The 27,769-nt window shown below is 46.8% G+C and overlaps 2 protein-coding genes and 1 pseudogene across 2 annotated transcripts in view; 1 reads left to right on the top strand and 2 right to left on the bottom strand.

Annotated features, from left to right (window-relative positions):
• Nucleotides 1–614: 614 nt before the first annotated feature.
• On the bottom strand, nt 615–8,025 carry LOC149344111 (uncharacterized). The gene is made up of 3 exons (XM_089547146.1): nt 7,981–8,025; nt 4,282–4,584; nt 615–992 (listed from the first exon to the last, which is right to left on the bottom strand). The coding sequence occupies exons 1-3, from the start codon at nt 8,023–8,025 to the stop codon at nt 615–617; spliced, it is 726 nt and encodes a 241-aa protein (XP_089403272.1).
• On the top strand, nt 1,832–3,418 carry LOC149344112 (uncharacterized; annotated as a pseudogene).
• A 1,357-nt stretch (nt 8,026–9,382) lies between the features above and the next one.
• Nucleotides 9,383–27,769, bottom strand: part of LOC149344110 (alkaline phosphatase, tissue-nonspecific isozyme-like) — a 32,827-nt gene continuing 14,440 nt past the window's right edge. Inside the window, exons 5-8 of the mRNA XM_089546154.1 lie at nt 20,219–20,359; nt 17,006–17,197; nt 12,938–13,048; nt 9,383–11,272 (exon numbers count right to left, since the gene is read on the bottom strand). Coding sequence (XP_089402280.1) covers nt 11,067–11,272; nt 12,938–13,048; nt 17,006–17,197; nt 20,219–20,359 — 650 coding nt within the window. The 3' untranslated portion in view covers nt 9,383–11,066. The remainder of the gene's footprint in view (nt 11,273–12,937; nt 13,049–17,005; nt 17,198–20,218; nt 20,360–27,769) is intronic.

Raw genomic sequence — 27,769 nt, 5'->3', positions numbered from 1 at the left:
CCCTCGAACCGGTGCTTCAGGATCGGATCCGACCTCTCCATGGCCACATAGTTGCGGACTGAGTGGCTCTTGCGCCGATGTCATGGCCGGCAAGAAATAAACCAGTTTGAGTTGGCAAAAACGCAAGATGAAAAAAGCAAATAGCTGCCGCCAGCGCGTTGCCCCGAGCAAGCTGATACTGCCGCGAAAAATAAGATGTAGATATTGTTAACAACACTTCAGATATTTTCAGTGCGCTCAGCTGCATTCAGGAGCGGCCAACATAACGTGTTTATCTTGGAGGTCGCTGGTCAGCTTTGCTCGAAGGCATCCATCAATTATGACGATTAGGTTACGAACTTTCTGATTTTTTTCAGAACAGGAAATCTTACGTGGTTGAGAACGTTGAAAGAAAAAATCCGGCAAGCGGGCTAGTGCTTTTGGCGTTGTAACCACGTAACCTTACAAAACTGGTATAAAGACACAGATTTCAGCTTTTATCGTTTCGAAAGTAAGGATGAGTAAAAAGTATTCATCTTTCCTTTCGGGCGATAAATCAGTGGTTTGCAAATATTCGGGTCTAAAGACCGAAGTAAAAAGTGTTTAGACATGACTACCGTACGTATAAAATATCGTTAGCGCACTCCGCGCAGCATGTTGGTGCCGCCGGCAGTGGCCTCCGTAAACCGATCCATCGGCTCTCCGCCCGATTCGGCCACATTAGTCGTGTGGATGATGTCTATCAAAGAGCGTTCGCTGCTTAACATGGCTTCGGAAGTGGAGTGTTTTGCTTCCAGGCCGCGGGGTCGTAAGACGACTGTGGGTTCCTCGGTGGTAATCGTCTTCTCCCTGGCGACGTCCAGCTCACTTGACTTGAAGAGGAAGAAGACGACGGAGATCGTGAGCAGGATGAGCAGTGCGGCCGTCACCATCACGCATGCGTTAACTGTCCTGTCTTGGTCGTCGTCCTCCCGCGCGTAAGCAGGGAACTTCATGGATGGCTTCTCCGTGCCCTGCATTGCGCATTTTGTGAGATAAGGAAGTTCCTTGGCTTTTGCATTCTGCACACTGTTTATATATGATGTTACGTACATGATGTCGCTGCTAACCTTATCGAAAGCTTCAGAAACAACAGAGTCCCGCATGCGAAATCGACTAACTCTGCGCTGTTTGCAGTGGCTTCGCATTTGCTCCTTATTCTTTCAATCATATCTAACCTTACCACTTAAGGCTCGCTGGCTACATTTCGAAATTTCGGCTCCACAGAGGAGGTGTATGTTCGAAAGTTGTGGATTTTTGGGGAGAACAGGCTACTAGAGCATTTCACGCCAGCCACTTTTCAAGCAACAATTACAAAGGACCATGAAGGAAATCCCATGAAGTACGTACAAAGATACCCATCCGAGATGGGCTGATTCACATAGCACAGACGTGCCCTCAAACAGCTAAATTAATTTATCTCAGACTTCCCCACCCCTCGCCTCATCCTAATTTGACCTTGGTCAGGCAATGTACCCCTTCACTTGTCTGATGCACTACAAACACACCTGTCTTTGCAGCCATCGCCCACCTGCACTTTTTACGAGGAAGACGCCTTTCATCCGATTTCAGGAGGTCTTTTTAAATAAGCTTGACGCCCATGCGGCTAATACGCCCCGTATTCTGCCTCGCTGGCATTGCTACACAGAGAAAACGATTACCTGCGCAATAAAGGACACGGACATAGAAGTAGACAGGGACGAGCGCTTACCAATTGGGAAGGCTGAAGGGAACTGTTTATCGGTAAGCGCTCGTCCCTGTCTACTTCTATCTCCGTGTCCTTTATTGCGCCCCTGTGTCCTCCTGAAAAGTTATGAACTAACACGCCCAAATACAAGTACTTCTGAGTTATATTTCTTCTGCATCGGGCTCATCGCTTTGTGTTCAACCTTCACCTACCCATGTTCCCCTGCTCATCGCAAGCATTGTGACCATGACCTGCCGAGCCAGGCTACTTGGGTTCTACCAGCGAAAAGGCCTCATACCAAGTGAGGTCACTGGCCTGATCGGTCTTTTCAAACCGTCCGTTGGCCACGCCAAAAGAGTATGCAAGATCCTCCGGTCTGAACTATGGAACCAAGTGAGGTTACTTCAAGATCTTCTACGTGTGGCATGCTATGCCCAAAACCAGGAATGGCTCGCGGCCACCAAATACCGCCAAGTCGTGAAGCTCGCAGCCCAGACAACGGAAGTTTGGTGGAAGTGCTCCATCAACGAAGCGATAAGATTCCTGGAAGAATTGAGGAAAGTCAAGATGAAGGCACCGGAACGCCAAGATGTGCTAGTCGTGGGAGGAGCCGAAGTACCGGAAAAGATTGCGTCCGACATAAAGGAGGGACCGAAATTCAGCGTCCCAGCCATTCTCAAGCCTTATGAATGGCTGTCCCTGAACCGACGACTTGCCAACAGAACGGCGCAAGAAAACCAGGAAAGGTGCCTCCTGGACGGCATCGACACCATCACGAGGTCAGTCGGTAACACGAGTACTCCAAACCACCGATCCGATTCCACCGCAAGGGTTGTTGCTTTTTTCAAAGCCAATTCTCTCGAGCTTATGCAGGCAGACAAAGAAAGCGGTTTCGTCATTATTCCATCAGGCCTTTTTAACGAAAAGGCAGTTGAAGCCGTCACTAGGTCTTTTCAGACAGTGGAAGTGAAAAGACCTTCAGTGAAGAAAAGTGCCATGTCACTCTGCGAGGAACTTCAACTGCACAAACTAGCCGGCGCCATTGGGAAGGCTGAAGGGAACTGTTTATCGCTAAGCGCTCGTCCCTGTCTACTTCTATGTCCGTGTCCTTTATTGCGTCCCTGTATCCTCCTGAAAAGTTATGAACCAACACGCCCAAATACAAGTACTTCTGAGTTATATCTCTTGCTTCCTTTTTTCTATCAGTCCCTCCTTTATCTCTTCCCCTACGGGGCGGTTTAGGTGCCCACCGAGATATGGGGGACAGATACTGCGGCACTTCCTTTCCCCAAAAAAACCAACAATGATATCCATTATCTACCAGAATCCCCAAAGCTGGCAGAGAAAGTACTTGCTCGTTAACATCTTCGGGCAGAGAAAAATCATTACTAAAAGAAACTTACACAGCCTTCAAAAGAAACTTTCTATTTCTATACCTCAATCATTAGTCTAAATGTACGTCCAATAAGTTTTACATCAGTTCGGTCCCTCCCTTCAATGCGATAGCCATGCTGGCCACATAGTTGGGAGGGCGTTGATGTGAATACTTTATTCATCTGTTTTTAAACATGATCCTCATCTTTCATACTGGCACTTTTTGCCTGAAGTCAACAGCTCTTAAGTTAGCAAGTTAGTCGCAATGAGCTGTTTACTGTGCAAAACGCCAAAAATGCTGCAGACATCATCAAGTCACACCCAACAGTGTTCACGTGATTTTATTCATACTGAACCTCCGAATACCCACCGGTGATAAAAATGGCACAAGCCACCCCTGGCTTGGTGCTAGGTTTAATCAGGGTGAGGTAATTGGGAAATGGCTCTTTGTGACCCAACCTTGAGCAAACGAATGTACCTTATTTCATGGCACTCTTTAGCCGCAGATGCCCATGCGCCATAAAAATTAACTATCATCATCATATTTATTCTCTCACTATAGGACATTTCATTTTCCAGCGCGTGTTCTTTCGCACTCATATTTTGCATCGGCGCTGCCAGCTGTTTTCCGCATTTTTTTTTATTTCTGCTGACCTCTTTGGTCTTCATGGTTCGACCGGGCTGACCCGGGGAAGCGTCCGATATGACATGAGCGCAAAAGCTCTTAAAGACTAGAACAATTGATCTACGTACTTTCAAGGCACTGTGGGTAAATTTTTTACTTGAGAGAATGATCTACGGTCAACAGTCAATAAAGACCACCCCTACCACATACCGCGTTTCACGTGCTTCCTGGCGCAAAAGTAACACTTACAACTACGAAGCAGTGTGCTCTCCTAAAGCTCAGTGAGCGTTCTCAATAACGTGCGCAGTGGCTAAAAGGGGAACGCCCATAGCCATACCCTGCTTTTGTAAGCGTAGTCGTTCGCAAAGAGCCGCAACAGCCACAAGCATAATGCGACACCACGCTAGAAAAACAAATGAAATGCTTTTGTTTTAACCTTTTTTTGCACAGCTTGCATTGAAGCCGGTCTCCTCATGTCGATATTTCCTCTTTGCTGAGATAGCACTATGGTTATGCAAAGTGTTTACCTGCCTGTATCCTTCGCACAGTAATGAAAACTTCTGGGCATTCATCTCACCTGTGTCGGAAGGAGCCCCTTCACTGGGTGCAGGCTGCTGTGTTCCTGGACAGCCGAGTAGAAAACGTTCTCCAGTTCCTCCTCCGCAGGGCGTTTGTGGAAAACGTCGGCCCGGTGCGGCACTAACTGAGGCATTCCATGAGGACCCTGTGTTTTCGAATGCGGCTGGTGCTGATAGTTGTAGGCACTGTGAGCAGCATGGTGGGGGTGATGATGACGGACGTCTTGGGGTCGCAGCCCGGGTTCTGCCAATGGCACTTTGGTGTGTTGTACGCCGTAGTCGCTTTCGGGTAGCGCGCGGCCCTTGCAATTCGTACAGAGCAGAGGCGATTGTGGTGCGGCGGGAACGTCATGGGAACGCCAGATTTTCGGTGAAAGTGTGGCCCCCTGTGTACTTACAGCCGCTCCGCGTTGGTTCATTTTCCTTCTTCCTTTTCAGCAGTAAACCGTATGGTATGCCTCGACGGCGCCGACACAAGCCTGGATGCCGCATCTCTATCAGCCGACGAGACTTTGTGTAAATATGAATTTGCTTTAACATTACAAAATTTCAGGATATATGAAATAAAAAAATATGAATTATTCGGCTTAAGACGCTACTGTAGCCATTTTTTAAGGTTTAGCTATTTCTCTGCGGAGAGTTTTAACGCCTGCCTACCTAGAATATTTATTGCTATTATCATAGTCCAATGTGTTCAGGGAACATCCCTGTGCGGAGTAGATTTTAAATAAGGGAGTAACTTATTTCCTTGTCAGCAGCATGTATTTTCGTGCAAATTATTCTACAGACCTGGGAAGTATTTTCCCATTACCTTTCATCACAACACTGCTTGCGGCTGCCTTGTTTGCAGCTGCTTCGGTTAGCTTATTGTGTAGCGCGACTGCCCCGCGCAGCCGTTCGTCCCGCACGTTGCTACAGGAATTCGTACTGAAATGCACAGTGTCCTTAAGAGCTGTATAGCGCCCCGCAACTGTATGGCTGCGTTGTGGTTGCCTTAAAAATTCTTTGTTCTCCTGTGCGCCAACGTCATTCATTGCAAATATTCAGCTATCATTAGGTAGCTCGCGTACCTCTCTAGTGACGTCCCGGTTCGCTGTGAGCAGAAGTGTGAATGCCCCTGGTCACAGCGAACAGGGAAGAAGAAGAAATCTCCTCCAAAACGCCGTTTTCAGCCCTGATATCATATTATATGCCATCCGATAACTACGCATAAAACTTCCTCTGTCACTCTCGTGCGAACATCACCTGTCTGAAATCATCCGGGTCCTGGCGGGTTCTGTCACAGATATTCGCAGCGCTCAGGGTTGGTGGCGTCTAGTGGAGTCAAGTAGTTTCGTTCTCAAAGAATCCAACTTTGGTCAAATTATCATCGGCTAGAGGTGGCAATGAGCTGAGCAGCACTCTTATTACGCCTTTGTTTTGATATGCTTGTCGCTTCGACGTGAGAGACGCACTACATTCCCGCAGCAATTGTCCTGCCGGCGGCACTGTGCAACTATCTTTTCATGCGTCCGGCATCAATGAAGGCAGCCTTTTTACTAGAACTGTTTACTACATTCACTAGAATGATTCGCCGCTAAGTAGCTGTCATCAGATCGCAGCTATGCTGCGTAGCTTGATGACCTAACGATTTCTCTCAGTTCAAGGCCAGGAGCTACCATGATATGCGCCCGAGTATCTACTAGGGCGATTCAGAAAGTAATGCCTCTAAGCCCACTACTTTGGCAATATCACTACAACACTACAAACACTCCCAACTCTTTATCATTGCTGTTTAAACTACAGAATGTCACTTGTTTCACCTGCCTGCCTCTTCTCACTCCAGAGTAATCGAGCAATCAATCAATGGCATATAATGGTGACGTGCGCATGAAACAGTCTGTTGTAATGACGAAGGTTCTGCACCCATCAGTATTCATCGCCCTCTGACTGCAGTCTACGGGGATGCCTCTGATGGAGTACACACTGCGCGGATGTGAGCAAGGACTACGAAAGACCAAGATCCAGCCGCATGAAATCTCCACGATCAGCACCGAAGTGGACGGCCTCCACCGGCCTCTGAAGAAGATCATCAACATCAGGTGGACGAGTTGATTCGAGGCAATCGCAGGATCAAGCAACACGACATCGCAACAACACTCGCCAAACCATCGGTTCAGTGAACCACATCATTAAGAGGATTTCAAATTGGGCTAGTTGGTAGTTAACATGGTCAAACATAATTGCGCGTTTGGAAGGACAGGACAAAACAAGAACGACACAAACTCTCGTGCGCAATTATGTTGCGACACAATTATGTTGTGACGACACAATTTGCGCACGAGAGTTTGTGTCGTCCCTGTTTTGTCCCGTCTTTTCAAAAGCACATCATTAAGGACGTCCTGCGGTAGCAGTTTTGTTGCTGCAGTTGCTGGTGGTTCATCGTACGGAGCGCGGCTCACGAGCCCCACTGAGCGAAGGATGAAGCCTTCACATTTCAGACATCCACATGTTACGTGGGTTTTTTAACACGCGTGATGGCGTTTCTGGCAACATCGACACCACTTTTTCCGCTGACCTGGTGCCTTAAAAATCTCCCTTTAAAAGATAGAAACTTTCCCTCACGCTGCTTGGTTTGGATGACGGTTGGCTTCTTTCGTACGTATGAATGGTACTGTGTGTTGTCTGTATTTTTCAGCTGTAAATAAAGATTTGAAGGCATGTGCACCGGAAGCTAGCCGCTTAGAGACGTACATATCACAATTAGATATAAACATAAGGAGAAAACATTCGTTATAATTAGGAACACGAGTGACGCAGACGCAGAGCGCTGTATCGTCTTGTCTTTCTTCGTCCTTGTCTTAGGAGTGAGCTGTGTTTTTCCCCAAGATGAACTATCAACTAGCCCGCTCTTCCACCCTTGAAGAAGTAACAGGTGTGCTTTCAGTGATAATAAACTGCAGCTTTTTTTGGGAGTGCGTGCCGGAGAACTTTGATATATTATCAAGGAATGGTTCACTGCACCCTTTTTGATGGATGGTGTACTACTACAAAAAGAAAACAGTCGCTACATACGACCACCAGTTCATAACTTTCGGTAACAACACTCACGTCATCTGTGTATTCACAGCCAAATTTGCCGCGCAATGAAGGCGCATATTACCGCGCCGTTTTTATTTTTGCTTTAAGAGAAACTATCTACAGTTTCTCATCACAAAACCATCACAGACATCATGAATCTGTGTATCAAAAGCGTAACTGCTGTAAACTGGTTTGGTTTGGTTGGTTTATGGGGTTTAACGTCCCAAAGCGACTAAGGCTATGAGAGACGCCGTAGTGGAGGGCTCCGGAAATTTCGACCACCCGGGGTTCTTTAACGTGCACTGACATCGCACAGCACACGGGCCTCGAATTTCTCCTCCAAAGAAATTCAGCCGCCGCGGCCGGGATCGCACCCGCGTCTTTCGGGCCAGCAGCCGAGCACCATAGCCACTGAGCCACCGCGGCGGCTGCTGTAAACTGAAAAGTAAACTTCTTCAGCAAAGAGAACAACAGAGTGTGTTTATTACGAACTCAATGAATATTAATACGTACAAACCACAATCAGCTGGGTGAACATTGTGACAAGGCATTTAGATCATCTGGAGAATCGTAATGGCCAGCTATTCAAGTGTAACGAAAGAAATCATCCTCAAATAGATTGATGTGCACCGACTCACCGCCGCACCCACAAACTGGCACCTTTCAGTTACAGTACCACTCATACTGAAAAGCGTTCTTTTGTCCAAAATTTTTGCACTGAGAAGCAACGACCTCTTGAACTGCGTCAAATTACTTCCTGTTGAGAAACTCGATTTAGACCTTCTTAGGTAATGAATTTGAGACAAAAATGGCAAATGGACATGGAAAGGCACCAGCCGAAGTGGCTGAGGGATTAGGGCGCTAGTTATTGAGCCGGAGTACCCGGGTTCGAACCAGACCATGGCGGCCGAGTTTCGATAGAAGCGAAAGGCAAAAAGGCGACCGTTGGCTGTGCAATGTGAGTGCACGTTAAAGGTTTCCAGGCGGCCGAAATTATTCCACAGCCCTTCACTAATTCTTGCTTCCTTCGTTCACTCCCTTATTTATATCTTTCTCACGGCGCAGTTCCGCTGCCCACCGAGATACGCGGGACTGTTAATGCGCCATTTACGTTCCTCAAAACCAATTTTCAGTGACAGTTGGGCTTCTTCATTCATCTGGAAGTCTGTGCGAGGCGGCTACCTTGCCCATAATCAACTCCTCGAGTTAAGCAGTGCGAGCTACTTCGTTCATAATCGACAGCAAGTTTTTGTCTTTATTTACAGTCATATCTCAAATTCTCAGCGTGTGTTTGTAACGAGTAAGAAAGCACTGAAAGCAGTGTGGAGCAACTTCCTGGGGGCAGTATGGGCCTCCGAAACGGATCTTCTTCTTTAGAAACTGTAACGGAAGCTGCGTGTCTGCCAAAAGGTGCACTCGCCTCTCAGGAGATGATGCGCATTTTCCCCAAGCAACTAGTATACAATAAGCACTTCCATTATTATATTAAAAGAACCATTAGCAAATGTCTTTCGCCCAGCCTTGCAAATGGTCGATTTTTCCTGCTATGCATTTATATTTTCGTCCCTGAACACACTGACGTCTTGAAATTAATCAGTTTTTACCTGATGGAAATGCAAAGTACCGCACACAACAGGCAGATCACGACACTCTTTGCACCTCAAATCTGCATAGTTGAAAAATACTCGCAGAAAACCTAAATTTTCGCAGACGGCTCATCTTCACAGGACAAGTCCTGCTGAGGTTCCTACATGGCTTCTGCAGAGCAAGTGCTCACCTGTCACTTTCAGCACACCACGTACTCAACGTCAGCAGAGCTGCTCGCTTACAAAAGGCTCTCCTATATATGCTGCGCTGAGCAGCTGGAGGAAGTGAAAATGTCAGACTCAAAACCAGCCCTACAAAACGTCTCAAACATGAATAGCAACGACAAGTGACCAGTGAATAGCTGGAAACAACGGATACCTACATCACTTACTCAGCGTCGCAGACCGCAGTATGCGATTTCGATGGATATCGGCACACCTCATTTTTGCCGCAGAAAAGAAAGAAAATCCGACACGTTGCTAATGGCTAAAAATACGGTTATGAAGAAAGGGTTCGGCACTGGAACTGCTTTCATGCTACTGATTCGCCCTGCACCTCAAATCTAGACCAGCTTAGATTTCCTTGCATCTGGAATCTGTCAACCACCGTCTCCAACAGAAAGCAGCCTTGACAACCAGCTTCTGGTACCGCTTAGGCCGAGCGAAAATTCCACGTTCACAGAATTGTGGCTCAGTTTACAAAGCGCAGCACATTTTGCTACAAATGCTAAGCTTATACATACGAGAAAGCACACCGCGCCAACAAACTAGCGACCCTGACACAAGTGCCGCTATCAATGAGCAATGCTTTAGGTCCCACACGAGGTCGTTCACAACAGTGCCGTGTTCTGAGTTTTATATTCGCATGCACGTGGAGCTACAACCTAACACTCCACTTCTATGGATATTCACTCCAAATCAGTGACCATACGCTTTTATTTTGTATTTATCTTAATGAACTTTTTTTCCACCCTAAGAATTTTCGCTCCTAAGCTCCGCCCTGAAAACAGAGTAGCCGATCAGATCTTTTTAAACTCCTGCTAAAAACACTTTTCTCCATTAAAAAGTATCTCTCAATATATAAGCACTAACAAGAATAGTTAAAAATTAACTATTTATTATTATTTAACCAGGTGACCAGTTCGCACACATTAGCATTAGCCCTGGAGAAAGTATATGCCAAAAAAGTGCTCTGCTAACTCAACTGCTAGAAACGGACGTTATCTTAAAGCAGTCATTGTCGTCTGTATCTTGAGCCCAGCTGTACCTTGTGTCGTCGTTTGCGCTGACCTGATTTCAGTTTCATCACACATGTCGAACCGAATTTTTATGGCAGTGTTCATTCATGTTCGATTCGGTGCAATCACCATTCGATTCAAAAACGATACGGTTACTACCATATTACTCGCATTCGATTGACTAGCAAATCTGCACCATTTGCGTTTGATTCAGCTTTGAATAGGCACTATTCGCACAAAGCTGACTTGAAATATCCCATACGAAGACTTGCATGTCGAATGGAGCTCCTCTAAAGCAACTACGTAATCGAGCATTGTAGAGAAAAGTAGACCCTAAAGGAGATATCTTGTAAACTGCGTTGTAAAGCCGTAACTTCTTACACACACCGTCAGACAAGTCGTTATGAACAGCGCGAAATAAAATAACGAGACAGCTTTTCTTTTTCGCAGCCAGTACAAAGTGATGTAACGTGCCGCCTTCTGTGCGTTATACAAGGCAGTGTCTCGCCATCAGTCGGCGATGAAATCTGAATTCTCTGGCGCTTTCATCGCGAATAAGCAACATCAGTATTCACAAATAACCACTGCTAACAAAAAAAAAGAGAAACGACCGCACGTGACTTCACAAGCATGCTTCCATCTAGTTTACTGCCCTTCACGATCTCCCCTTCTTTTCACACAACGTAAGCTTCTATAGTGTATATATTTCTAAAGCTACCTTATTGGCCAATAACCGAGCACTTTCCGGTTTCCTTGCGCTTCCTGACCTAAGCCAGAATTAAGGCACAATGATGGATAAATTGAGGTATAGGAAAGCACAATTTTTTTTTTCAAATTTATGTTTTCATAGCATTAAATTAGTCTGGCCTGCCTACTTTCCTCGAACAGGTGTCATTCCTGTCAGAAATTCTTTTGTTGGTGGCAATCGCTGCCTTTGAATTGTCCGATGCAGGCTGCGTATGCCATGACGTAGGGAATGTACGTCTGATCGTGGACACCATCGAATAGGTGCGCCCATGGCCCCTGAGCGTAAACGGCCACGTCCTCGCCTCCATGAGCTGCCATTCGAACTGGAAAGGCCGCCTGCTGTTCAAAGTCGATATGGGCTGCACGGAATAGAAACATGATGGTAGTCTGATTAAAAGAGCCGATGATTAGTGGTCTGCCCTCTAAGAACAACCAGGAATCGTTTCCACAAGGGTGATAGTTAACAAAGCATCATGTTTAGTAAAATGACTAAAAGCGAGGTAATGCACTCATATTATTTCGAGGTGGTTTAACTTGAACTAGCTTTCCTTGGTTACCGTCCGAGGATACATGAACAGTCCGGTAAAGGACGCACAGGCGCGTGAACTGCAATGCGAACACTGTCACCGCTCAGAATTGATCATTTCTGCCTTAATTTGGCTTTTTCTCTACGCACTGCATAGCCAACGTTAGTTGCTCTGCTAGAGTATTCTTGATATGGGGCTTTGCCGAGTTCAAGACCAAGAGTTATGGTGGTAAGCTTAGAGGCACTCCAATCTGCAGGTATTGCTAGAGTCAAAAGAGGTATTCCTAGCTTCTGAGGAAACGCCTGCAACCTTGCGAGTGAGCTATGATGCAAGACAGAAAAGGCAGAGATAGACTGCCCTCCGTATTGGTGTCCAGAGATGCAAAAGTGAACGGCACGCATTCTTCCTGCTCAGAATATTTGGCTGTAGTTTTTTCAATGGAGTTTTATAGATTGATTTTCAGCATCTAATTGGGTGTTCATAATAGCTTTTTCCGGCGACGCAAGAGTGCTGGGAAGTATGCATTTATGCATTTTACGCGTTTGCAACCTCGTTCACGATAAAACGCTCGTAAATATTCTGTGTTCATTGGGCGAGCAAATCCAAAACGATAGCACAACACCATCCCTCGTCCTTTGAAAGTGTTTTCTTCCAGGCCATTCTTTACGCTAAATCAACATACTATTCCAGCTGGTCAACAATTCAGACAGGCCGAATTAGGCGCGCTACACTGCACAGATGGCGACTCTGTCCACCACGCAGGCAATTTGATTGACTGCTATAGATTTACGATGGCTTCCTAGGGCAGGAGCTTCAAATGTTCCTTTCCCTTGTCGATCGGTAGGGAAAAAGGCGGCCAAGGAATGCAGCGTCAGTGTTTATCGCCTGAAAATAAGCCAGAAATGAATCTGCAAAACCCGGCCTCAGCGGCGCTCCCGTGGCGTTCTTGGTAATCAAAGTGACTTCAACGAAACAATCACACGTGATCGAAAACACTCTTCAGCACCGAGAAATAGGCATGTGTGGAGGTGATGATCCGCCATCGAGAAAGTCGCGCTGAAGAAACGTGACATAAGACGGCTCACTCTAAGACACGAAGAAAACCATGAAGCTGTAGACCTGTGGCGTCGACTAAATGACTAAAACGCTCATAGAGAAAAAAAACGTAACCTATCCTGGAGACTATACACGGGTGACCCTGTAATAGTTGATTTCAGGCTATTGCTTTCCGGAGCTGAACTCGAGTTGGCAGGTTCAATCCCTCTGGGTAGAGCAGTACTTCATAACAGGCCAATTGGCAAAACACCTGTGGGGTTCACGCACTGGTACAAGCTGAAGCAGTCAGAGCTTACCTGGAATCATCAGTCATAGAGTTTCTATAGCCGACGATGTAGCTTGCTCCCGAATGATTTAATTACATGCAATTTTTTGGCGCTGCTAATCGTTGAACATCTCAGCCGCAGTGGGAATTTTACGTGGGCGCCAAAGGAAACTTACAGGTTTCATCTTCTGTCATATTCCTCAGTGGTCTCGCCCCTTGTGGTCCTTCGGCGTAGGAAAGCACGGTGTACTCAACCGGTGCGCTGCTTGTGGTGTTCCCGGCAAATCCTTTGAAGGGTTGAAAAAAACGCTGTGACACTGCCATTGGAAACGGATTCCTTCAGCAAGAGACTTCACGCTTCGCGGGAAAATCCCCAAACGCGGCCATACTAAGTTCGAATGACTTTAAAAGGAAATATTTTTCCATAAGGTGCACAGTTAACGTTGGAGGTGACCTGTTGGTTTATGATTACGCTGCGCTGCATACATGCCAATTAAATATTAAGAAGCAGCACACTTATATTGCAACATTCTACTACGTTAACAGCTTAGCCCTCTTTCTGCAAAAACGTCACGGTCTGTGTCAAGCCTCCCACGCACTCCTAGCGGATCGGAGCGGATAGGGACACCTTCCGGCACCCTCCGGTACCTCCTCCGGATCACCCTCTAGTGTGTGCGCCTCTGGGCACACCTTCCACCTTCGAGCCTTCACCCGCTACCCAACCATCAACCTCTCCTCTAATAAGATTGTGACTATGTTTCCCGTTCCTTTTCTCCTCCCTGTTTAATCCCCTCATCCCCTTCCCCAGTGCAGAGCATTCAACCGGAAACCTTTCTGGTTATCATCCATGCATTTCCACCTCTCTGTATCTCTCTCTCTCCTTTAGGAGGTTTCCAGTTACCACCCACGTCAACTCACCACCCACGTCCACATTGCAAAAGCTTGTACCCACCAGAAGCCCGTGGAAAAGCGAAACGAAAATTCCGGGGCGAAGCGAAATTAGGAGATGCAGAGAAAAGGCGATCAGTACAAATGAGAGGTGTCAAGCAATACTACTAACACAGATTTGCGGAAAAACATCGTACTATCGCCTGCGCATTTTTATTTTTGGGATTTTCTTTTACCACGACAGTGTGGAGGAGCGCGTGTCGCAGAAAAGCCGGTGTCACTGTCGTCGGCATTGTGATACGATAACCTGCATATATAAAAAAAATTGTGGAGATACGAGGAATTGACCCAGAAGTTTCAAACTGCGAGGCGAGCACCTGCAAAATACGCTACGAACGCTCGCTGATTAGAACTGAATAAAAGTCACCTAGTGAATGCGCTGTAGTCTTTGACTCCTTGAAGTGTTCTTCATAACTGATGCCTACATGTGTAATACCCTGGCAACGCTGCATCACGCTGTCGCGTTCCGCTCTTAAAGGCGAAGCTTAAGCGTTCTCCAATTTTTTTATTGGAAGTCATCGAGGCACTAAGCGACTGAGGAGCTTTTAGCTGTACCAAGAGCTGCTTCTAAAAGCAATGCAAATAGCAAATGCGTCATAAAATACTTCCTTGGAACGTAGTCACCATTTTCTGCGCGCCTAAAAAAATCAGATGCTTTTTCTAAGGGTATGCAATGATACAGTTTATTTTGTGCTCGTGAGTGCTACTAATTCAAAGCAGTGCAAAAAACTTACCCTCTACACTATGAACAAAATTTTCGCCTCCACTGTCTAATAAACCACCTCAGATGGACAAGGACTTTCTTCCAAGTCAGCCTTGGTTTAACTTAAACTCTATTGCTTGTTTTCTGACGTAACCTCGCCATGCCATTCATGCTGTTTTATTTGCTGGCAGTTCACGAAGGCCAGATTGTTGAACATCGAAACCGCTGGGTGAGAATAAGAAACACTCCCAAAGGAGAGCGTGCCCTCGAATCTTATCAGCACCATCTTTGAAAGACTGGACTCTAATGGCTTTAAATGGAAGCTGTATACCTCCCCACTCAATCTGTAAATGGTTCATATCGACATTAATATTCTTCATCTGAAACAAGTGTCAGGTTTTCTAAGAAAAATAACATGAAGACGGTTTTGGAGGACCAAAAGACTGATTGCTATTAGTTTTTTTTTTCATCGTAACAGCGTCTCTAAACTGTTCACTATTCCTCTTCATGGAGCGTAAAGAAGCACAGTGATGCCACACGGCTTGTATTTTTTAAAGCACCCCTGGCGGCTCAAATAAAACCGCAGCCCTTCTCTTCGGTGTGCTCGGTAGCGTGCAGCGTTCGTTTATGCAAAAATGCATTATCATAATTTTACTTTTCAGGGTGTCACGAGATTGTGACGACAGGAACGACGGTACACAACATATAATAAAGCTGGTGCGGAAATCATCGGTTGTTGGGAGAATTCATGCCCAGAAAAGCAAAAACAATAAAGCAGGAGAGATAGCAAGCAAGTGCCCTGGGCAGTCGTTAAGAATGCTGGTCGCACCAGGCCATGCTCAGTTTAAAGGGAGCAGCGAAGTTTTAGGATAATGCCCCTGAAGCATCCACAACCAACTGGAACATCGTGGAAACAGCCACAGATGATCATCATTTTTCTAGAGTGCACCGGTCGCATCTCGCGTATTTTAAAAAGTGATTCGGCCTCCTACCAACGGCGATAAATAAAGTACATTTGAAACAAAAATAAAAAAAAATAAAAGAGCTGCGGATGAAACCGATCTCAACTTCGCCGGTCTGTATCTCACTCAGTGGCGTGCTACTCTTTGCCCTCTTTGGGCAATTAGCGATTTGACTCTTATGTGGGGTCGAACTTGAGGTTTAATTCCTTTCATTCTCATGACCTATAATGTTGACGGAGTCTCTGCCAAAGCGTTCTACAGCCAATTGACGAGGACAGGGAGCGCGTAACAGGCACGACTGACGGCATTACGATCATACTTTGCTAAAAAATATTTAAAACTTTTTAGCACAGGTTAAGAAATACGAAACGAAAGAACAGTAACACCATTGCGCGATGCGTTATTAAAAACAAAGCTACCATTCCAATAAACACGACAATACTACAGCAAACCATGATGAACACCCGAAAAAAACAAAGTAATATCTTTTTAGGTTGATTACACGTGGTACAACTGCAAGATCAGTACGGGTCAGTACGGTAAAATTGAGCGCAAACTTTGACCTCTTAATGTAGGATTTCCAAAGTTGAAATTATGCGGCTTATTTAATAAAGCTGTACGCAATAGGTTAAACACGGCAGAATGTAATTTGTTCGCTGGCGCGGAATCCCTTGTTTTTCGGGGGCGTGGCTTAGAGAGGTAGTAGAATGCGATGTCAGATCCAGTGGATACGGTAAATTGTGCTGATACTTTCTTTTATAAGGTATAAGAGCTAGACGAGACGGTAGTTGTAAATATATTGAACATTGATAATTTGATGATAATGAAAATTATTTCGAAGCGTTTGAATACGCTACCTTGTTTATGCAACGCATGGCTTTTTTCTCTAAACACCGAAGTGCGCAATTCTTTTCGTCAGTCGTCCCCAGACTAAGCTACAACAACCTGGTGCAAACGAAAAAGACCATGATAAATTTGCAACTTCGAGGTGATAAGGAAGAGTCCCCGGATTCGAAATACCGCACCTACACATAAGGAGTATTTTAGCCATTTGTTCAGTATTACTATCCCACGTCTTCTGGCTTGCGATTGTAACACCTAATATTTTCTGGTTTTAAGATACTGAGGTGATGACACAAAATTGTTTCCATCACCTCCCCTCCACCCGTTAGCACTTCAAGAAAGGAACGAGAAGTCTGCAAATCCTCAGTGCTTAGACGAGCGTATGTTAAATGTGGAGAGAGAACGCTGAAAGGCCCGTAGTTTAGTGTTGCGAATGACTTAGAAATTTTTCATGGCGAAAAAGAACAAGATCATTTGAAATCATCATTTGAATCATTTGAAAAAAATCTGTTCTTACACAAAATATGCCTCGCAGTAACCGAAAAGACCCTCATTGAAATCAAAATCATGACACTGTGAAAATGCATCGTTTACAAGTTTGCGAATTTGATTTCTGTCCGTCATACTGATAAACAAAAGGATGAAATTTAGACTTTTTTAATGTAGAAAGCTTGCCATCTTGCTGCATATCTGTAGCACACGTATAGTACCAGCTGTTTATAACACTGTTGAGATGCGGATGACCGGAGGAAGCGTGAGCTGAAGTGACTGGTTACGGAGAGGCTTACCGAAGATGTTGGTTCCCCGCGGTGGGTACCCAGCAATAGTCATGGTGTGAGAGTGATCCGCAGTTACTACGATGAGTGTTTCCTCCTTTGGCAGCATGCTTGCCGCTTTGTTAACTGCTTCATCAAACTCGAGGGCCTCTTGCAATGCAAGCTGAGCCCGTGTAATATGATGACCATGGTCAATGCGTGCGCCTGCGAGAAAAAAATACTCGTATAGTGCTGTTAATAAAAGCTTTTTGCATTTTAGAGCGCAGCTCTTTGGCGTCCGTTCCTGGGTTTCGCGTCGTCGTCGGCGTCGGCCTCGTAACCAGCTCCGCCCCCCTTTCATCCCCCCAGCGCTATCGGCGTCAGCGGCATCAGTCAGTCGCTGCTATCTCTTCCCTCCTCCCTTTATCGTGTTGTCCGCTTGCTGCGCGCGCTTCTGCCCCCATCGTTTGCCGCTGGGTGTACACGCCGCCCCCCTCCCCCCTCTTCCTGCGAGTCTCCGGTTGTCAAAGCGCCGGCTCGAACTTAATTCCTTTCTTCGCTCCTCCTCCAATGCAACCCCTGTGCGGTGGCAATCAGAGAGCCAGATCGGTGGCGGCGGATCTGTATATGTGCACCGCCCGAGCCGAAATTGCGAATACGTGTGAAAAATAAAAAAAAAATTCTGTGATAGCGCATACATGTGTTGCTCGATTTCTTTGCCTCAATCTATCGAAAAGGTGAAACAGCTTATTTGCTGCGCTCAAATTTCGCATTAGGAAGTAACGTAATCGTCGGTAATTTTTGTTAGGATTCTGTTTGAGGCCAGAAAGAAGCAAGAGGATCAGATTAAAAACTCAGCAAACCTATGCAAGTAATGCGAACAGTATGAAGCTGACTCCGACTTTATTTTGCTGTATAAGTGACAGAAAGCTGCAGCCGGAGTGCATGGTGTAAAGATTTATCCTTAGCAGTGTTCCTAGAGCACCTCCTTTTTATAAAAGTTTTGGGGCACATTAGTAAATCAGTAAGGGGAGCGACTGATGAGGAAATATTGTCGTCCGGGCGTCATCTCGCTTTGCGAAACTTTTCCACCAACATGAGACGAGATAACCTGCATGGCCTTACTGCCAACAGGCATTTCTGCTAGACGTTTTGATATGTTTTGAAGTTTTCCTACTCCTCACCTTCAGCTCATTATAACCTCTATAAATGTATAGTGGAGGTAATTTGGTAAGATTATCACCTATGCTGCGGAAACATTGGCCGCTTTTGTAACTGTGTGTACTTTTGTGAAATCTAGATTGCACCCCAAGCCCGTGCAGTTGGTTGCCGCCTGTATTTTTGCAATGCCGCGCAGAGTAGTTGATTACAATCAATGCTCTTGTCTTTACTCACGCCTGTATAACTTTTTTCTCTATTTACTTTTATTTATGGTGGCGTATACATTATATTCACCGTTTCTGCATTTGAAGCTGCAAGGCATTCTATCCTACTGCGATCGCATGTAGCCGGGCAAGTGTGGGCAGGAGTCATGCAGGCTGTCAGTCGCTTAGCTGCATCTAGTAGATACTTCTGCTGGCTAGTCCCTTGCGGAGAAATTTGTGCAAACGGGCTGTCCTTCTTAGCTGCCAACTGCTGGTCTTAGTTCTGTTTCCCTCAGTACTTGCAAATCTTTGAGGCGCCAGTTTTCGTCTCTAGGTACATCTTCGGCGCAGAAAACGTATTTTCAAGATGTTCTTTGTTTCTTTAGGCAAGAAAGAAGGCAGTATATAAAAGGGAGAATTTTCACAGCTTGAATAAAGCTGAGGAGCACACGATGCCGGTGTCTGTGTCCATGAAGCGTAACACGTTGCGTATTGCGCATTTCGGCAAACATCTCGTAGCTTTCAGGAGTCGGATATTAATGCGAAAGCATTAGGTTTCTCACAGACACAAAAAAAAACGAAGTGCCGTCCAAAAAGTGATGGCTTTACAAAACTCGCCATGGGTGTAAAACGTGTGGCGTCATCAAAAGGGCAAAATTCGAAATATTAACCTGTTGCAGTCAGTACTAGAGCTTACAAATGCACCAAAAAGGAATAGAATAGAATAGAATTAGATTTGGAATATAATAAAATAGAGTTGGAATAGAAAAATACTTGAATTCAAGTAGAGTTTGGAATAGAATTACAATACTTTTGTGTTACTCGCATGTAAGTTCCAATTGCCCCTGGAAATTTTTTTTTAGCCTAACTTAGAGGCACGAAGAAATCCCGGCTTCAACGCCGAGGCAAGTGGGCAAAGATAGCCAGGGCGTGAATTTGCACATAGGATGTTTGGCTAGCCAGCGGTAATCGCGCGTTGTGATATCACTGTATCCAGGATTTTCCAAGCTGACTTTTTAACCGCATTTTTTTTTCATCATAATCACCCGTATACACACACGCTCATTATATCACATGGCATTTTGTTCTCATGTCCTAGTCTTGTCATCATATTGAGACATTTGTATAGTCTCTAACAACTCAGAAACATTACTATTGGCTTGTCTTGCACTAGCCATAAACTTGGGTGAAACCTGTGCTTCCCGCATCAAATTATTGGGTGATGGTGTGCCAAGAAAAAGAACATAACTTTTAAGAAGTTGTACGCCTAGTTTCGTGCCTTCCCGTTGTTTTCAATCTGGTTGGCAGTTTTAAAGGTTGTTTTCAGCACGTAATGTTTAATTAATTATATGATACATGTGGGCGGCAGTGAGCAAAAAAGTCCGATCTAGACAAATGAATTTCTGACCGTACGTTTGGAATAAACGCTCATTTACAAGACATACCAGGGCAAAAAAAGATGTCCTTATGTTAGAAGGGCCAACATTTCAGTTAGTTTAAATGAATCTACAGAACTGTCGCCTGGCACTTACTGACTATGGATTGAAAAACTAGTAAGCAAGACAAATTTTAGCTTCTGGAAATAAGGCCGCCTGGGATGGTATGAAAGGTTACGGTTCTTCTTGCAAAACTCGAGATGGACGCTCGTTCCCTAGTGTAGTTAACTACCCCTCATGCGATGGGGTAGTGCTCGATGACATGCAGTGCGATACTATCTCGTTTCTCTCTCAAGGATATCATAATACACGGAGAAAAAAATACAGCCCAAAAAAGCCTCTAGTGCTCCAGCTTAGCGCTATGAGCAGTGGAAAGCAACCTTTCATGCTGCAATGAGGCAATCTGAATGAAACGACAAATCTAGGCCAAAAGTTTTGTTTCTTACCTTCAGCGAACAAAACGAAGCCTGCAGGATTCCTCGAAAGGATTTCAATAGCAACTGTAACCATTTCTGTGAGGTTGGGTTTCGTGGAGTCAGACTGGCTTCGATCGATCCAATAAGGCATGTCTTTACTGTCGAAGAGTCCTGAAACATCGGCCAAATAGAGGGAACTGCTCCGGGTGCGGAACAAGAAAGCTGTTTTCTCATTCAGGTGACACTGATGAGTCCTAATCTAAAACCTCAACCTATAGGACAATTAGAGCTTGTTGGTCTTCTAAACTACATTCCTAAAACAGAAAATGTGATAGTGTTTAGGTTGCCCGTTTTGGTGTTTACAATAAATGTGTAACCCCAAGAAGCACACACTGGCGGGCCCCGGTGCGTCCCACATGGGCAAGTGGGGCTGAGGCAACAGCTAGAGCACCTGCCTTGGCCCTGTTAGATACGAGGTAGCCGTACCCCACCGCTGCCACCAGTTTGTTAGGGACGAGGTAGCAGCACCCCACCGCTGCCACCAGTTTGTTACGGACGAGGTAGCATGGACGTGCCCCGGAGAGCAAAATGAGGGACGCCTGTGACGAGGCTGCTGGGAAAAGACAATGAAGAGGAATTTATACATGAATATTTACAAGTGAGCTGCAGGAACGCTGCATCACGACAGCTCAACAGGAGAGCATGATGAAAAAAAGCTCTTCGGCCGTGCCGCTGCCGGCTTTTTAAGAGTCCTCTTCCCTAGGGTCCCTAGATGGGGGCCGGGTTTCACTGGCACCAATCACCGACACGCACGCACTCACTCACTCCCGAGAGATCACGCCGTCGTCACGCGCTGGGAGAGGGGAACGATGCCAACCACGTAGCGCAGACGCCGAAATGTCCATGAGCGGCGTTCGCGCGCATTTCGAACGCGCGTTCACACTCGGTGTACGGGAAACGCTCGCTCAACCGGGCAGACGGACGCGGCTTCCGTGGCCATCCAGGCGTTCACCCAACGCGCGTCTCGGGGTTTGTCGGCGTTTCGCTGCTTCCATGTCGTTGTCTTCCCCACGACGAAAGCCGGACGTAACAGTCTGCCCCGCCGGGGGAAGGAGATCCCGATGGACAGGGGACAGCATCCGCTGTCCGGAGGGATGTCGCTTGAGGCTGGTCTCAACCGGAGTCGGTTCTCTCTCGGCGGTTCTGGAGCTCAGCGCACCCCGAAGTCTTCCTTTGCAGGTGCAGGTTCCCAAAGGGCACTGCAAAGTGACTCGTGCTCTGCTAGCGTTAGAACCACGCCGAAAACCCGACCGCTCAGTCCGCAAGCACGACACAATCCCCACTAAGCGATGCCAGGCTCTTTCCCTCTTACAACCCAATCAATCCCTGGGAGTAGTTCCGCAGCACTGAGAAAATGCCCACAAATCGGCACATTACACCACAAAGCGCATCTCAATTTAAAACAAACAAAACCAATCGGTTCAAAATCCTAGATCAGGAAGAAAAACTACCAGCAAACTGCAACTATGATGCTGACTCTTGCGCTAGGGACCTCAACTTAAGCTATCGGCATTACCTTTGAGACTCCCCTTTTTGTGATGTATTCCGATTCGTAATTACCACGACAATTACGAACGCACTTGTTTCCTCACAAAGATTCGCTCAACAACGAAGCCAAGGTCACAGTAATTTTCCTAATGCCATAAAATCAACTCCAGGCGCTTATGCTAGTCGCTTACAATGGCCCGTCTGGCTAGTACTTCCGCGTGTCAGCGGACGCTGCTACACATAGGCACCACTAGTGCATGTTTCAAAACAATTTCAAAAGAAACGCTTTCAATGTAAACAACGCGTCGGGAACCTATTCCTGCTCAAACTCTTTTTTTTTTCTACAAAACTTTTTGTCTGCAGGAATGGTTTAAAAAAAGAAAAAGCAAACAGCAGAGACATCCTCGGAATCCGCTGCTAGCGAGCCGCGCCGCGGCTCAAAGGGGTCGCCTATTCTTCAACCGCGCCCTGCGCGGACGCACACCAACAGTGGCTTTAGCAGCCGACAATTCACAAAATTCGAAGGGCTTAACTGCGCTTCGACACCTGCGAGCCTCAGACGCCACGCGACATTGATTTGTTTCGCACACCGGCCGCGTGTCTCCACCACCCAAGTAGCGTCTGAACATTTGAATGCGAGGGGTTGACGGACGCGCATGAAAGAAACGCCTACGAGAACTCCTTTCTCGATTCAACAGTGTCCTTCGACTGGAACGCGTTCTGCGGCGTTCTTTCATGCGGTAGCTGGGCGTCCTCTGCGACCCGCTGTGAGGTTCCACCGTCCTGCAAGAACTACCGCGGGGTCGCCGCGATGGGTCAGGTGGCTTTCGTTTTTTCTGAACGCGCCCAGACAGTCTGGCCCTTTTTCGGCGCCTGTCGCGTCTGGAGTACTCGGTTGACTCGCGGTCAATCTCTTTAAAGCAAAACGACGTCTCCAAATTTGGGCTGCTATTGTTCGCCGGCCGCATCGAAGAAATGTCTCCCTTGATTCCCTCATTGCGCCGGCCGGTGAGCTCACTATTCTCTTCCTGAGAGAAAACGCCAGCCTCACTTTTCAAAATAGCCTCGGCCTCAAAGTTAGAGACGGCCGCTTCTTTATTAGCACTGACAGTGCTCTCGAACAAAGCAGGTCGCTCGGCTTTGTTTTCGATGGGATTCCTGCAACTCACAGTTTGCTTTTGGTTCCCATTACTCTCTGCTGAGAGCAACAACTTGCCCTCCTGAGGCTTGCTGTTCGATCCTACTACCCTAACGCTCTTGCCCGGAACTTGAACTATGAGACGCTGTTCGGCTAACGTAGCGTTATTGTCCTGGGTACTACCTTCTCGATCGCAGCAATCAGCCTCCTTCCCGGAAAGTGCATGCTTCTCTGGGCTCAAAACCAACGCATTGCCCCTTTCCTTATTTTTAGCAGTGCATACATTATCGCCCAAGCCCTCATGGCTGGCGGATCTGCACTCTTCCTCGTTGCTAACCTCAGTGCCTACATTATCGCCCGAGCCCTCATGGCTGGCGGATCTGCACTCTTCCTCGTTGCTAGCCTTAGTGCCTACATTATCCCCCAAGCCCTCACGGCTGGTGGATCTGCACTCTTCGCTAGCTTTTCGACCGAACTCGTCGGTCCTCGCTGCCGAAGTGGCCTTTCTTTCCTGGACCAAACCTGTCCTATACCGCCACTTCTGCACAGCCTTCGTGTCATCCGGCGACTGAGCGGAGCTCCTAACTCGGTCCCTGACACTCTCACGGTGTAGCTTACCACCGTCAATTTGGCCTTCCTTTGGTCTGATGGGCGTGAACTTCGGCCTCTCAAACTTCGAGCCGAATTCACCCCGTTGACCGTCCCTGGCTCCGCGAGCCCGACGAGTCACAAACTCCTCTGCTAACTCAGCGGCTCTCGCCACGGTACTAACGTCTGGCCTGTCCAAGACCCAGTACCGCACGTTTTCCGGTAATCGTCTATAAAATTTCTCCAGCCCGAAACACTGCAGAACTTTCTCGTGATTGCCAAACGCTTTCTCTTCTTTAAGCCATTCCTGCATGTTTGACATAAGCTTGTAGGCGAAATCCGGATATGACTCGTTTTTGTCTTTCTCCGTTTCGCGAAACTTCCGACGGAACGCTTCTGCCGACAGCCTGTACTTTTTAAGCAGACTCGATTTCACAAGATCGTAATCCTCCGCCTCCTCTTTCTTCAGGCGAGCGATTACGTCGGCCGCCTCAGCGGGCAACAAAGTGAGCAAACGCCGTGGCCACGTTTCTTTAGAAAACCGCTGATACTCGCACGTTCGCTCGAAGTTAACAAGGAAGAAACCAATGTCGTCTCCAGTCTGAAACGGCCGCATTAAGTCAGTCATTTTGTACGATACCCGCTCTCCTGCACCGTGTGCCTGACTTGACCCACGAACGCGTTCCATCTCTATGTCGAGACGCTTCATTTCCAAAGCGTATTGACACTCGCGTTCCTCTTTCTCTTGTTTTTCTTTACGTTCGCGTTCCTCTTGCTTTTCTTTACGTTCGCGTTCCTCTTGTTCTCTTTTTGCCAATTCCCTCTCCTCAATGGCCTCAAGGCATTCCGCAAGCTCGTCATCTTCAGCCTCCAACGCAAGAATAGCCTTCAGCAGTTCTGGTTTTCTGAGTTTGTCTGATACCTCCAGACCCAACTCTTTCGCAAGCTCCAGTAACTTTGGTTTGCGCAGCGTCTTCAAATCCATGGCTGCTCCGAGTACTGCTTCTCTACTGCCCGCTATTGTCTTGCTGCAACTAACCCAGCAGCAACGACAACCGAATTACCAGCTCTGTTCCCGACACTAACAAAAGCCTGGCAAAACTCAGCAGAAGAAAGTCCCGCACTCACCAAACCTCGCAGCCAAGAATCCAGCGCAGTCGGTCCGCTGCAGGCAACCAGTCAACACACAGGGCTCGTTGCACTGCCCCCGACTCGCCGTTCTGCTGCTCAGCGTCCCGTTGTCCGCAACTCTCCGCCGGCGTCCGACGATTCGCGTCCCACCGCTGCCACCAGTTTGTTAGATACGAGGTAGCCGTACCCCACCGCTGCCACCAGTTTGTTAGGGACGAGGTAGCAGCACCCCACCGCTGCCACCAGTTTGTTACGGACGAGGTAGCATGGACGTGCCCCGGAGAGCAAAATGAGGGACGCCTGTGACGAGGCTGCTGGGAAAAGACAATGAAGAGGAATTTATACATGAATATTTACAAGTGAGCTGCAGGAACGCTGCATCACGACAGCTCAACAGGAGAGCATGATGAAAAAAAGCTCTTCGGCCGTGCCGCTGCCGGCTTTTTAAGAGTCCTCTTCCCTAGGGTCCCTAGATGGGGGCCGGGTTTCACTGGCACCAATCACCGACACGCACGCACTCACTCACTCCCGAGAGATCACGCCGTCGTCACGCGCTGGGAGAGGGGAACGATGCCAACCACGTAGCGCAGACGCCGAAATGTCCATGAGCGGCGTTCGCGCGCATTTCGAACGCGCGTTCACACTCGGTGTACGGGAAACGCTCGCTCAACCGGGCAGACGGACGCGGCTTCCGTGGCCATCCAGGCGTTCACCCAACGCGCGTCTCGGGGTTTGTCGGCGTTTCGCTGCTTCCATGTCGTTGTCTTCCCCACGACGAAAGCCGGACGTAACAGCCCCTTTGGGAGATAAGTTGGCCAGAGCAAATTGGTCTTCCTCCTGTTGATTCTACATTTGTCTCATATCGATGTTGCTAGGATACTTCATGCCGCTTTCCTACATATAGGCCACATCGGTCGTTCATCGGATACCTGGATCAGGTAAATGTAGGCCTTATGCTTGAAGAACCTCTGCTAGCCCAAATAGGGCTGCTTGCATGAGACCTCTGTATCCGTCATGGGGCGTTGACGGACTGGTAAACGGGCGCGCCCAAATGCAGCCCGTATTGGTCCCTTGTAGCGTACTTTAGGGCACAGGGAACGCCAATGTGACCGCTATGCTGAAAAAACCTCTGCTAGCCCAAATAGTTCTGCCCCAAAAAAAACCACAGCAGGTCCCTCATAGCCCGACATAGGGCTGGAAAAAGGGCGCGCCTACATGCTCCCCACATTGGTTCTTTGGGGATGCTTGAGAGCAAGTGGAACACAAAGGTCATTATAGTTCCGAACACAGACCTGGGCTCTCCTCGCAACTACCAACTATAAGGTATGCTGCCTGCACGAAGTGCAACACGCGCTCATTTTGGGCAGCCTACACAGCCCATTTCCCTCGTGTTTACAAAGAAAATTTTGGTGGCTTAATTAGGAGGAGCAATGAAAAAATTGAGGGGACCTTGAGGGGACTTTGGGAAGGAATTTCAAATTCCTCGCTGCTCTGATTTATCAACTGGCGGTCACATGACTGGCGATGTCGTCACTACGTTCACCAATCAAGAAAATTCGTTACGGGGAAGCCGGAAATTTTCTATCACGTCATAGCCTAAATGCTATTGCATTCAAATACTTGCTCGTGCTCATCGAGCAGCTACAAAACTATTGGTGCTTCATGCTACAGACTATTCCGTATTTTATTTTAGTTTTCACAATGTAGAGTGGGCGAATTTCAGTACCAGAGTTATAATAACATTTAAATTATAGTAGGTTGTCATATAACTAATCAGCTACTAAAACACTTCTAAAAACTGCCGTTCAAGAGTAACTTGGACTGGACGGTGTGTGCTCTAGAAAGTGATAAGGCCTGCCGACTGCTCCAACAAACAGAGACGCGGAAAAGCACCATAAACCAGCTTCGTTCGTTATGGCTGAAGAGATATGGTGGGTACAGTATAGCACAAATGAGAAACACGGCACCGGCGAAGTACAGGAACACGATGGTTTTTGTTTTGGCGTCTCTTCGATAACAAGGCACTTTTACATCAGTCCACTTTATGAAAACGGTGAATTGATGAAAACCTGATGCATTTTTCGCTCTTTTCGTTCCTCTTGAGGGCTTCGCCAACATTACAGCTTTGCTCAGTTTTGTAATGCTTCATGATCTCGCAACTATCCGAATGATGCAGTCAGTGGCGCAATCGGCGCTTTGCTTTACCGTAATAAAGATACAGGTGCAAACATTTAAAAAAAAAGCGCTTTGGGTGCTTTAAGAAAAGATCAGCAAAATTGCCAAAGATAAGAATTCCCAAATGTGAGAGGGATGCCGTGGTTGTCTTATCTCAGACAGGAGACATATTTTCTGACGTACAGCTTAGAAAAAAAAAACAGTTTTTCTGGCGCATTCTTCGTTCGATAGGTTGCAAAGCCGGCCGAGATTGTTAGAAGGAGTGACTGCAATGATAAAACCTGCGTTTTAGAATGATTTGAAAGGTGTCCAAAACTACGCGATAAAATGAAGCCATCTACTTGGCAATCTAGATTGCTGCTAAATGGCCATCCAACTCTGAGGAAGCTTTGACTCGGATACTCCAACAAGTACGTATGCTCTGAATCCAGCGTTGTTGCACTGGGGTTAAATAAGAACTAAATCTACTTTCGACCTGATGTGCACTTCAGATCGGGAAGACGGCTTTTGGGCGCATTTTGGCGGTGCCTCTTATAGCCAGCTTAGCTTGTGAAGCAGTGAAGAGTACAGTCAGCATACATAGAAGACGGAAATGTTGATTTTGGGTCCAAAAGCCATAGCTTATCATTTTCAGGTTGCTTTATTAATCAACATAGTGTTTTGATCTTGGAGCGGAACACGTCCGAATCTGCCCTACATTCACTGGCACCGCAAAAGCAAAAGAAAACAATACTTATTCGTCCATAAATCTAACAATATTCGTTGTGCGAACATTTTTCTGGGCAAATGCTGGGGAGAACAGCTCAACCATCCTTCTTAAGCCACAAGGTCAGTTGAGTCAGACTGTGAATAATGGAAAACTTTTTCGTCCATTCTCATTTCAGATAAAAAGATGGCTTATCTATCCTATTGTCTCGATCATGAACAGGACACCTCGGAAATCATGACGTCGTTAATTTTGTGTGTTTCTGCACCGTGCCATGGGACATTGTTCGTTATGG

The sequence above is a fragment of the Amblyomma mixtum genome, chromosome 5 (assembly GCF_055824585.1).
Source record: "Amblyomma mixtum isolate Tamu chromosome 5, ASM5582458v1, whole genome shotgun sequence".
NCBI lineage: Eukaryota > Metazoa > Arthropoda > Arachnida > Ixodida > Ixodidae > Amblyomma > Amblyomma mixtum.
Note: the sequence above shows the minus strand (reverse complement) of the source record. Positions and strands in the feature narration are given on the sequence as shown.